Source organism: Labeo rohita, chromosome 8 (genome assembly GCF_022985175.1).
Source record: "Labeo rohita strain BAU-BD-2019 chromosome 8, IGBB_LRoh.1.0, whole genome shotgun sequence".
Taxonomy (NCBI): domain Eukaryota; kingdom Metazoa; phylum Chordata; class Actinopteri; order Cypriniformes; family Cyprinidae; genus Labeo; species Labeo rohita.
Window position 1 is genome coordinate 35997164 of NC_066876.1, and position 13420 is coordinate 36010583.

Sequence of the window (13420 nt, forward strand, 5' to 3'; positions counted from 1 at the left end):
GTCTGGTGAGAGTCGTATGAAAGGGACTTTGGCTTCAAAACATCAAAAACCTAAACCCAGATGTCTTTGCTTTTATTTTTGTTCAGTGTTTGTACCTTAACCGTCTCATTCCAGCAGGGCTGCTTTACTTGATAGTAGATGACAGACTTGTATTCAGTGATCCCTTCATAACCAGCTCCAGGAAATACGGCTTTCTGAAGAGAGAATGAGAACGTGAAAAAAAAAACATCTACTGCAAGAAAATAGTTTTTCTTTCCTCGTACAGTAAGTGGTTTGCAGCAGTAAAAGTTCAAAGTTAACAAGACCATAAGTTGGCAGTACACAGCTTGAGTTGAAGGAATGTGTGTTGCATAATGTGCAGTACATAAAACAACAACAAGACTGAAAGACAAGAGATCTTTTTAGGAAAAGCATTTCAGTTTCTTGTACTTTCCCGTGTAAACAGGGCACACTTAAATGTGCATTATATCTCAAAATAGCGTTTGGCAAGAACAGCGCTGCAAAAAGCTTTCTGTGTCGTGTGTTTGGACATTTAAAGACGGCAGCCGTTTCATAAAGGAGAAAGATCTGCGAGCTGTTTTTATGCCAGCAACAGTTCTGCTGTCAAAACACAGAGATAAAGGGGGTGGATGAGCGCAGCATGCTAAATAGCAAACGTGAAAACTGTTAGTCAACATAAACGAGAAGAACTGAGGACAATGGAATGAGAGAAGGTTTTTTTTAGTTGTTAATTCATATTAAAATGACCTTGGTGGTATTTCCTAAAAAAGTTGAGCCGTGGGTTTTTGTACACTTGCAAATTACTGACGCAAAGATATGTAATTAAAGCTTTTGCTATGTGACATTTATATTAAATCAGGATTCACTTAACGGATCCACAAGAAAGTACACTTTATTAAGCGATGGTGTGGGAATCGCCTAATTGCGCCTGGATATTAATGTTAGTTAATATTTAATGTTCCGGGGTTTTTGTACCTCCATGGGATTTCCTTCTTCATCCAACACGCTCATTATAACTTCTACATTTTTAGGGGTCTTCTTCTTGCCGCGATCGAATTCTCCTTGAAGCAGCGTAACATATATATCATTCCTCACATAACCTGTAGAGACATGATGGTTGCATTAACTGTGTGTTTGTTCTTCAACTGTACAAAAAGACTGACTAGTTATGGTCATTAGAGGAACAGGATGAAGAGACAACTGCAAGCGGATTTACTAAAGAGGGCCTTGTGGGTCAAAAAAAAACTTTAATAGCACTGCTATTAAGGCGGAGATGTTACCATCTGAAAGATGTGCAGACCAACCTGGCAGGATAATTTCAGGAAAGCCCATTTTTCTGACTATAGCTGTTGTGCGATCCACAAAATGAGGGTAATCTTTTTGAACCTGAAACACATCTCCAGGGAGCAGCTTTAGGGTCACAAACAAACCTGAAAGCAGAAAACATGCCGCTACAGGGTCAGACGGGTCTCGTCAGACAAACTCCAGCCCTGAGGGAGCCGAATTGCTTAAAACAAACTAAATCATTTCAGAATCACTGACTAAAATCTAAAATAAAAAATCATTTAAAATCAATTAAAAATAATAAAATAAAATAATATATATATATATATATATATATATATATATATATATATATATATATATATATATATATATATATATATATACACATTTTAAAAAGTTTCAACTCAATATAAAACATTGCAACTTAATATAAAACAGAATCAATGACTAAAATATAAAATAAAAAATAATTTTAAATAAATTTTAAAAAATGTAAATTAAAAAATAAAATAAAATAAAAATATATTTTAAAAAGAATTTCAACTCAATATAAAACATTGCAACTTAATATAAAACAGAATCAATGACTAAAATATAAAATAATACAAAATAAATTAAAAAGTGAAAAAAAAAAAAAAATGCATTAAATGGAGAACTCCACTACCAGAACAACAATTTACAGATAATGTACTCACACCCTTGTTATCCACGATGTTCATGTCTTTCTGTCTTCAGTCGTAAAGAAATCGTTCTTGTGTATTCTGGCTCATGACAGTTAGGGTATGTCGAAAAAGACAAGACGAGCGTTTGAGATTAAAAAGTATTTAAATTATATTTTTTTTGATGAAAATAATTGATCGTTTCGCTGGATAAGACTCTTCTTCCTCGGCTGGGATCGTTTACAACCGCATTTGGGATCATTTGAAGCTGCATTTAAACTGCATTTTGGAAGTTCAAAATCATGGCACCATATCAGTCCATTATATGGAGAAAAATGCTTAAATCTTTTCCTCAAAAAACATAATTTCTTTACGACTGAAGAAAGACAGACATGAACATCATGGATGACAAGGGGGTGAGTACATTATCTGCAAACTGTTGCTCTGGAAGTGAACTACTTCTTTAAGTTTCAACTCAGTTACGAACTCAATATAAAACACATTACCTAAATGTGTGAATTTACAGTAAATGCAAAACAATGTCCCAGATTATTCTGTCTGAATATTGCACCATTCTCACTATTATAAATAGTGGATAAGCAATACATTACTCACTTTACAATAAGGCTTATTAGTTATCATTAGTTAACTAAATTAAAGAACATTAACTCAGATTTATAAATGCTGTAGAAGTATTGTTCATTTCTAGTTTATATTAATTTCAGCATTTATTAATGCATTATTAAAATCACACATTGTGTTTAACACAAGTTAATGCACTGCAAACTAACATGAACAAACAATGAACAACTGTATTTTTATCAACTAGCATCAGCAAAGAATAATTAATAGTGTAATAAATATATTGTTCACTGTTCATTCATGTTAGCTAATACATTAACTAATGTTAACAAATGACACCTTATTGTAAATGTGTTAAAGGAGAGAAAAAGCATAATCAGGAAAAAAAAAAAAAAAAAAAAAAAAAAAAAAGAGGTACACATATGCTGAAATTGCTATGCAGGATAGCTTTACAAAATATTTCTAAAATACTTTAAAATAGAAATATATTATTGTCTTTTACACGTTTACAATTAACACATGATTGGACTTTTAAATACTTATTTAAAAAATGCATTTTAGTTTAAAATCAACTGTAACCATTTTTATGCAAAAAAAAGAAAAAAAAATGCATTTCCATGGCTGATTTAGCAATGACCTTTTCTAGGACTTTTTTTTTTTTTTTTTAATAAAATTAATATTAAATAAATTAATAAAATTCCAAGTTTACCCAAAATGTGACCGAAAAAAGTCTAATTTCATACACTAATAAATTGGTCGGGTTGGTATTAATCATTAGTGACAGCTATAGTAATCTTACCAATTTTATACAGTATGAAAAGGGCATTTTGAAAAAAGACAGAATTTTAAAAATTGGATGATATTTAAATTCACAGCTGAAACATCCTGGAGGACATGAATCTTCACATCTCATTCGGTTGCTATGCAAATCAGTTTGACTATATCAAGTGATCCTGTTTTCATTCTCAAACTTTCCAAACTTTCATACAACAACCATGAATCTTTCTTAAGGTCACGTTTCTCCCCAAACACAAGAGCAAAGATTAATTTTTTGCCCTATTGATCTGGATTTACCCTGTCCTTTGTGGTTGACCTCTCGCGTTGCGATGACCTTGTTGAAGACGGCAGCGAGTGGCTCGTTCTCGCCGATGACACGAGACGGGATGAGAGGAGACATGATTAGCTGTCTCTGACGGATGTACGTTTCCATGGCAATCCTAGGAAAAAAGAGTCCAAGAGGAGGAGGACGAAATTGAACAAAAAAAAAGCTAAATATTGCCTAGGGGTAACAGTGTATGATGGACTCTGCCCAAAATAAACAATAATGCATGAAAAGAACAAAAAAAAAAAATGAAAAGAGAAACCACAATCATGCAAATGAAGGATGTTGTAATCTCATAAAGGACATACTCACTGTTGAAACGGGATGAAATACTGCTTATCATCATCATCAATTTTCCCATGAGCAATATCTGTGATATCCATAACTGCAGACACAAAGAAACATAAGGCTAGTGCCGATCCAAACTACAGATACATTACATTTAATTACTACATTCAATATTGTTCACATTCCCTTAGAGGGAGAGCAAATATCTCACATTTTTTAAGTATTTGTTCTCAGATGTATTTGAAGGTAAGACATGTGGCACAAATCGCTCATTCTGTCCTCTCATAATTCCTAGAATGTGTTTCATTGTTGATAAGAGATTCATTTTGAGTCTATAGGAACCTCAATGTCAGCTTTTGATTTAGAAGCTGGTATACCAAATGAAAAGACTCAACATCATTGTTAAATCTAGGAAAACAGCATCTTTTCTGTGAAAACGCTTGCTACCAATAACTGCTTTTGTTCGAAATTAATAAAATAATTCACTAATAAAATGAAAATCTGCTTAAAATGTAAACACCATCAGGATGTAGATACGTTTGTTTGTTCATCAGAACAGACTCTGAGAATTTTAGCATTACACCACTTGCTCACCAGTGGATCCTCTGCAGTGAATGGGTGCCATCAGAATGAGTCCAAAAAGCTGATAAAAACATCACAATAATCTACAGATGAGGTCAAAAGTTTACATCCCCCTTTCAGAATCATTCAAATGTTAATTATTTCACCAAAATAAGAGGGATCACACAAAATGCATTGCTTATTTAGGACTGACCTGAATAAGATTTCATATAAAAGACGTTTACATATAGTCCGCAAAAGAAAATAATAGATGAATTTATAAAAATGACCCCATTCAAAAGTTTACATCCCCTTGATTCTTATTACTGTGTTGTTACTTGAAAGTTTTTTGTTTAGTGATAGTTGTTCATGAGTTCCTTGTTTGTCCTGAACAGTTAAACTGCTCACTGTTCTTCAGAAAAATCCTTCAGGTCCCAAAAATTATTTGGTTTTCCAGCATATTTGTGTATTTGAACCCTTTCCAACAATGACTGTATGATTTGAGATCCATCTTTTCACACTGAGGGACTCATATGCAACTATTACAGAAAGTTCAAACACTCACTGATGCTTCAGATAGAAACATGATGCATTAAGAGCCGGGGGTGAAAACTTTTGAACAGATTGTAGATGTGTACTTTTTATTTTTTTATTTTGCCTAAATATCAATTTTTTCATTTAGTACTGCCCTTCAGAGGTTACAGAAGATAGTTACATCTTTTCCAGAAGATAAAATAAGTTAAATTTACCCTGATCTTCAAATTCTAATAGTTTAACCCGCCGACTCGTAATGCATTGCAAAGTTCACTTTTACATGCTGTTTGAACATTAATGCGTGTTGGCAGTGTCTGTACACATCTACCCTAAAATGATAAAAATCCATGTAGTAGTTTTTAATTAAACTGTAAAAATAATATCCCCTTTTTTTTTTTTTTTTTTAAAATCGAGCCATTCTCGGATGTCACACTGACAGAGGCCGCTCCCACGATAGTTGATTGACATGAGCGTCTTGCCTCAGATCAGCTGTAACAGTCTGACCTCCATTGTTTCGATGCCAGAGCAGGGATGTAAGTTAGACAAGAATATCTCCGATTGAGGTGTTGTGTTGTGGATGTAATAATGAACATAGTGGTCGTCATTTACTCCCGACATCTGAGCCGCTAAAGATGCAGTGGATTACATTTGTTTGTGAAGGGAATGCGCCTACCGACCTACATATGCGTCTATGTTCATGCGAATCATTCGTGATCCAGCTTCACTTACAGCTAAAGTTTTTTGTATGAATCTTTGCGATCGCCTTTCCTAATAACATTCTAGTTAGCAAGTTTAGCAGCTAAACGCAGCTAAATGCAGCTGAAGTAAACAGGCTCGTCACTCCACAAAGAAAAGAGAGGAGTGGGGTGAGCAGAGCTCATTAACATTTAAAGCAACCTTGACCAAAACAGGATGATTTTTGCAGAGTTGATTTTGGCATGGTAAAAACGGTGTTATTTACACTACCATTGAGAAATTTTAACCAAAGCATGTTATAGACTTTTCATTAAGACCCTTAAAGAATCATATCAACTTGAAAATAAGCATCCGATGACCCTTTTACGAATCAAGGGGATGTAAACTTTTGAACTGGGTAATTTTTATAAATTCAACTATTACTTTTTCTTGTGGACTATATGTAGACATCTTTTATGTAAAATATCTTATTCAGGTCAGCACTAAATAAAAAAAAAAAAAAAAACATGCATTTTGTATGATCCCTCTTATCTTGGTAAATGAATGAACATTTTTAATGATTCTGATAGGGGGATGTAAACTTTTGACCTCAATTGTACAAGAAACCCACACCCACACCACTCCATCAATTAATGACCTGTGAAGCAAAAAGCTACATGTTTGAAAAAACAAATCCATCATTAAGAGAATTAACTAAAATATGAATCCTCCATCCATAATATTACTTTCTTCAGTGAAAAAGTCATCTAATCTGAATCTGGAGAGAAATATGCAGATCAAGCACTATCTGTACAGTTTGATGTAAGAGGACAGGGGATAGCGTTTTTCACTGGAGGAAGCATTATTATGGATTACAGAATATAGGTTTAAAGTTAAAATACTGACGGCACCCATTCACTACAGAGGATCCATTGGTGAGCAAGTGATGTAATGCTACATTTCTCCAAATCTATTCTGATCAAGAAACAAACTAATCTACCTCTTGAGTACATTTTCAGCAAATTTTCATTGGTTTCCTTGTGCAATGTCTTTTAGCTCTTTAACTGCATACCTTCAACCATGAAAAATGGACAACAAGGTAAATCAGTTGTTGTCTACGCTCAGGTTTAAGAAAGCCACAGGCTGAACATAATGCAATGTGTCTTTAAAACTTATGGTAAAAAACGTCTTTTTTCATCTTGAAAAATACAATGCAGGCATTCAACCTGACGTTATTGCGTAAAGTGACTCAGCAGCAAAAAAGGGTCAAACCATTTGACACAACATCCTTTTGAAACAAAAAAGCAACACTATTTTCAGCAAATGCAGGTGGCCTGTAGGTTTGATACAAACATCTACTGACAATGTAACTATTTCATATGACGTTTTGGAGCTCACCCAACAAGGAAAGACAACAATAGTAACGTTGGGCCTTTCAGCTACTGGCAGGGCTGAAAACTATTTTTAACTGATATATAATAACAGGACAAACAGAAGAAAAAGTGATATGTGCAACACATGTGTGCGCTTGACTCGGAAAATGTCATTCTCTTCGACAGAAAATTGGCAATATGGATAAATAACGTCTTCTGCTCAGTTATTTGACAATGCGAGGTAGTGCTGAAAGAACAAGAGTAAAAGTGCTGTTATCAAAATACCAGAGAAGTAGTGTGGTGTGACTCTCTTGATGCAATTAAACTATTGTTCACACACATGTCATCTGTAGGGTTAAGATCTAACACCACACAAAACAAAGTTGACTCATCCCTCAAGGTCGTGAAAACGGACCAAAAATGCATTTGTAGTAATGCACTTAGAATTGAAGCCCAAGAGCCAAGACAGCTGAACCGCTTAAAAGCTGAAATATTTGTGGTGTTGTTGTTCTTAAAGCACTTAGATGCATTCGTCAGTAGAACAAAATGCGTGTTATTTGAGCTGTAAAGCTGTCTGAATTGTTATTTTGAGGTGGAAGAACTTTTAAATTAAAAATTTACCCTCAGGCCTTCCAAGTTTGTTTGTTCATCGGGAACAGATTTGGAGAAGTTTAGCATTACATCATTCGCTCACCAATGGATCCTCTGCAGTGAATGGGTGCCGTCAGAATGAGAGTCCAAATAAGTATCCACACCACTCCTGTCCATCAATTAGTCTTGTGAAATGAAAAGCTGCATGTTTGTAGAGAACAAATCCATCAAGACCTTTTTTATTTCATTTTTAAATGTTGATTCTGGCTAAAATATGAGTCCCTAATGTTGCTTTCTCCAGTTAAAAAAGAGAAGAGAAATGTGCACAGATCAAGCACCGATTACAAACAAAATCCAAAACACTCCTAAACAAATACATGGGTGGATTTTGATGTGAGAGGACAACAGGGGATGGACTTTTTCCACTGGAGAAAGCGTTATTATGGATTATGGCCAGAAGCAATGGTTTGAAGTTAAAACCCTGTAATGAAACATGTAGTTTTTTACTTCACAAGACATTAACTGATGGACTGAAGTGGTGTAGATTACTTGTGGATTATTGTGACGTTTTTATCAGCTGTTCGGACTCTCATTCTGACGGCACCCATTCACTGCAGATTATCCATTGGTGAGTGATGTAATGCTATAGTTATCAGAATCTGTTCAGATGAGGAAACAAACTCATTTACAACTTGGGCAGCCTGAGGGCGAGTCGGTGAGGGTCAGTGTTTGGAAAATCTGCCTGAAAAATACTCTGTGCAATTTTGCAACACTAAGCTAGTGGCGTAAAAATTACTTTACCTTCAAGGTTGGTTGGCGTTTGTAAACAAATAACACATATGAAATGTGATCTAGTAAAACCTCTAGACCGTCTACAGTTATACTAACTGTACTAACAATAAAGAATCTATTTCTAAGTCCAGAACCTGCTACTCCAAACGGCCTTCTCAGTCCTCCTGTGTGCTTCTTTCCCTCCTTCAGCTCCATGCAGCCCACACGAATGATCTGACACACCAGGAAGAGACGCTGTCTGATGAGGTCACTGCTGCTCAGATCCTAAACACAGAGATGCCACAGAAAATTGTTTCATTAGCACAAAAAAAGAAACTCAATGCTTTTTTCCCCCTCATTTTTAGATCTGCCATTCAAAAGTTTGGGTTCAAAACCTTTTTTAATACTTTTATTCAGCAATGACATTTTAAATTGATCAAAAGTGAATCGAAGGCTTTTACAATGTTATAAAAGGTTTCTATTTCAAATAAAAGATGTTCTTTTGAACCTCCTGTTCATCAAAGAATCCTGAAAAGAAATGCACATTAAATGAGTTTGGATGAGGGTCATGTGACACTGAAGACTGGAGTAATGATGGTAAAATTTCAGCTTTGCATCACAGGAATAAATGACATTTTAAAACATATTCAGAAAAAAAGTTTTTTAAATTGTAATAATATTTCACAATATAAGTGTTTTTACTGTATTTTGAACAAATAAACGCAGCCTGGGTATGCATAAGAGACTTTTTCAAAAATCTTACTGAACCCAAACTGTTGAATGCTAGTATATGGGACTGTAAAAACCTGAGAAAAAGTATTCTTTTGATCTTTGTTACCGTGAAGAGTGCAGGGAGGTTGTTGAGTTTTTCTATCTCTTTCGGCATGCCAGTGCTGTCCCACCGTACCAGGAAGTTTTCACTTATAGGAAAAGACAAAGCGTGTCACAAAAACTACCTTTTCCCCACTGAAACTGACAGAAGCTCACTAGCTGCTCATTGTGATGTATACCGATATACTTCTGCTTTCAAAGAAATAAGTATTCACATACACTTCTTGTCAGGAATTCATACGTAGCGTGTATAATACAATATTCTCCTTCTGCTTTTTAAAAAACAACAAAGAGAAGAAAAAAAAAAAATCAGAAGAAAGAGACTGACTCACCTAATAAATTCAGATTTGTCAGGATCGTATAATGACATGAAGAGCTCAGCGTCCTCGCCGATGTTGCATACAAAGTTTCTGAGATTTATCAGAAGGCTGAACGTGTGCACGCCGCTGAATAGCGTCTGACGTCGTTTCTCCAGGTTCTGAAGCCGCATCTACCGATAAAAAAGACAGCTAAATTTATGATTCGAGACAAGGTGTGAATCGTTTGACTGAAGATCTGTACATCTTCAAAACAAACTGAAACAGTGCTGAAACGGAAGAGAATGGCACTAACAATGCCAAGGTTATGGGTTAAATTCGCAGAGAATCCATGAAATGTATAGCCTGCAATGTAAGTTCCTTTGAATGAAAAAAACATTGCTAAATCCATAAACCTTTAATTAAATGTAACCTTTAACGACACTTGGGAGAAAAAAGTCTGTGAGTGTTGTTTTAAAGTTGAAAGGAAATTTATTTCGTTTCATTAAGTTTTTGCAAAAAATTGCACTTTTTACGCAAAAGAATAAGGATTTAAAAAGATTTTGATTCCATTTTGCAACAAACTAAAGATTTCTTTTATATAAATAAATTCAATGTTTAGAAAACATAGTTAACACCACACCAATATAGTGAACTGAAGTAATGTTGATTAATTTTGAGATTAATTATTTAATAAAAAAGAAATGTATAAAGAAAGTTCTCATGGAAGGTCAAAAAATAACTTTTTGCCCCACCTTTCAGTTTTAAGTTTAGTTGTTAAAGAAAAAAAACAGCCATAATTATTTCTTACCAGCCATGGGACGTCTTTTGCATTATTATTTTGTTTTTTTGTTTGTTTTTATTACTGTGCTCTACTAGTCATTTACCAGCCGGCTAGTTTTTTAGTGATACTGACAAGTTTATTTAGATTTTTTTTTTTTTACATTTATAACTTTAATAGTTTTTCAATTTATATTTGCAGCTTCTCTAAATGCAACTTCGCAGAGAGTATTTATCATCAGTTATTTTCTGAGAATTGTTATGCATCTGTTTATCTTCATTTTTTTGTGGACTATAGTAGTTTTAAGCAATAAAAAGTTATACGTACATACATATAGCAAATCGTTTGCATAACTTTGATTCAGTCAGCAATTCCTGTCATTTCTACATTGCAATTCGAACCATGCATTTATACAGTTACCAGCCAACTACTGCATATTAATTACTCAAAGCCAATTTGGCAATAGCCATGTGCTAATTCAAAGAGAATGCATGAACTAAAAAAAAACGTATAACCTAAATGCAATGCAAGTTCCTTTGAATGAAAGCATCTGCCAAATGCATGAACTTTAAAAAGTAAAAAAAAAAAACAACACTTGGAAGTAAAAGTCTGTGAGTGCTGCTTTAACGGAAGGAAATTAAAGGAAATTTATTAAAACTTAATTTATTGTAGTTTTTACACAAAAGAGTAAGGATTTAAAAAAGATTTTGAGACCAATTTTGCAACAAACCAAAGATATATTATATATAAATGATATTTAATATTTAGAAAACAAGGTTTTAACAACACACCAATACAGTGAACTGAATTAATGTTGATTAATTTTGAAAAAAAAAAATTATTATAAATAAATGCATTAAAAAAGCTCTCATGCAAGGTTTGTTATTATTATGTTAAAGGTTTGTTAACAATAAAGAATTGTTTGTTATGCATCTGTTTATCTTCATTTTTGTGGCCTATGGTAGTTTTGTGCAATATATATATACACACACACACACACGCATTTATATTTCTCAAACCTCAAAACAGCAAAATAACTTTTCACTCAACCAGTAAATAACTTTTTCCTTTAGCAGACCGTCTGCATCACTTTGATTCAATCAGCGATTCCTGCCGTTTTTACACTGCAATTCGAACAATGCATTTATATAGTTAAGAGCCAACTATTTTAACTACTCATCAAATCCAATTTGGCAATAGCCATGTGCTAATCCTGGACCCGGGCTTCAACATGCAACTAAAAAGAAAACATTTTCCTAGTACCAGCATATACAGTATGCTGATACCTAGTACCAGTTTGATAATGCACGGAGCAAAAACAAATCTTTTACCTTCTCCTCCTGTATCCTCTCATCAATACTGTGTGATGCTGACTCATGAGCCCTGAATAGACTGACCGTGCTGGTGCGTTCAGGGTCTAATGTGTTTCCTGCTTCATCGCGCACCACTAAATCAAGCCCCAGGATCCTGTGCGACAGACAGACAAATTCTACAACACAGGAATACTAACACATCCCTACCGTATTATAATAATCAATAATATACAGTTTTAATGCATTCCAGCAACTTAAATTGGGTAAACTCAAAATATATGCTTCATGGTATCAGTGAATCACATATTCAGACAATCAGACCTCTCAAATGAAAAGTTATTTAAATATCTGCTTGGTGAAAAAACATGAGGAAGCACAGGAAGCAAAATTGCACCTGTTCCCATAATCGATTTTTGCTGTGACTTTCTTCTTGAGCTCGACAAGGTCGTCGTTGGGAAGCGTGCCGGACACAATCTGCGAGCGATACTCGATCAGGCTGTAGGCCATCTGCTGAACGTTCCGGAACAGCGTGGTCTTGTTGCTCTGGTGTGCAGACGAACAGGTGATTACAACGATATCACGGCTTACAAAACACTACGGATGGGATTTGTCTTTGTTGATCAAACACATCGTGGGAAGCTCTGTGTCGAGCTGAAACGGTGGTTTGGTGACCTCAAACAAACCGCAAATGTGACACAGTTGGGTTCACGTACCACGTAGAGCTTGTGCCATATTTGTGTCCATTCTCGTAACGTGGTGCCCAGCTCCTGGACCAAGGGCAAATCTGTAGGTACGACAGTCTCTTGTTTCCTACACATCAACAGAAAGTTAGAAGAAAAACATGATTCAATTAGGCTCTCAGGTATAAAAAGATCATTCGCAGTTCTTAATAGTACCTATTATCTTTTAAAATTTCTTTAGGAACAAAAAAAAAATTTCATTTGCAAAATTCGCATTGAGGAATAATTTGCAAAATTGCAGCACTGGACATTTAGGACTATAATTACAACAGTATTTTGTGAAAGTACAACAGTATTTTTGAATTCACAACAATTCAGCATAATAAATAATAATAAATATTTTAGTAAGGATAGTCACAAAAAGCTGAGAGGCTTCACTACTTGATCATGTAACAAATATTGATATCTTTTGAAAAAGTATATTTCATATGTAACGTGTTATAATTATAATTACAATTGTATAATGAAAATAAAAAAAATACATATTAAAATGTATAAAAATTATATATAAAATATATATTTTTTATATCAACAAGGCCAAAATACTTTTAAAACCGCTGAAAAAAATTTAATCGGTAACACTTTACAATAAGATTTCATTTGTTAACTTTTTATATTAGTTGACATGAATTAATTAACAATGCTTCTGCATCTTATTATTTTTTTATTAAAGTTATTCTCAGTATGTGACCCTGGACCACAAAACTAGTCTAACTAAAATACATCGTATGGTTAAAAATTATTCTTTATTTTTTTATAATATTTTTCTTTTAGCCAAAAGTCAATAGGATATTAAGTAAAGATCATGTTCCATAAAGATATTTTGTAAATTTCATACCGTTAATATATGTATACTTAATTTTTGATTAGTAATATGCATTGCTAAGAACTTCATTTGGACAACTTTAAAGGTGATTTTCTCAATTTTTTTTTTTTTTTTTTTTTTTTTTTTTTTTTGCACCCTCAGATTTTCAAATAGTTGTATCTTGACCAAATATAACCCTTATGACTGGTTTTGTGGTCCGGGGTCACATAT

At 34.0% G+C, this 13420-nt stretch overlaps 1 protein-coding gene across 1 annotated transcript in view; it reads right to left on the reverse strand.

The window, feature by feature from the left end:
* The window catches only part of dock5 (dedicator of cytokinesis 5), an 87377-nt gene that overhangs the window by 57743 nt on the left and 16214 nt on the right, over positions 1-13420 (reverse strand). Inside the window, exons 5-15 of the mRNA XM_051117137.1 lie at positions 12358-12454; positions 12039-12187; positions 11663-11798; positions 9587-9744; positions 9262-9343; positions 8579-8708; positions 3943-4015; positions 3603-3745; positions 1305-1430; positions 976-1100; positions 96-194 (exon numbers count right to left, since the gene is read on the reverse strand). Coding sequence (XP_050973094.1) covers positions 96-194; positions 976-1100; positions 1305-1430; positions 3603-3745; positions 3943-4015; positions 8579-8708; positions 9262-9343; positions 9587-9744; positions 11663-11798; positions 12039-12187; positions 12358-12454 — 1318 coding nt within the window. The remainder of the gene's footprint in view (positions 1-95; positions 195-975; positions 1101-1304; positions 1431-3602; positions 3746-3942; positions 4016-8578; positions 8709-9261; positions 9344-9586; positions 9745-11662; positions 11799-12038; positions 12188-12357; positions 12455-13420) is intronic.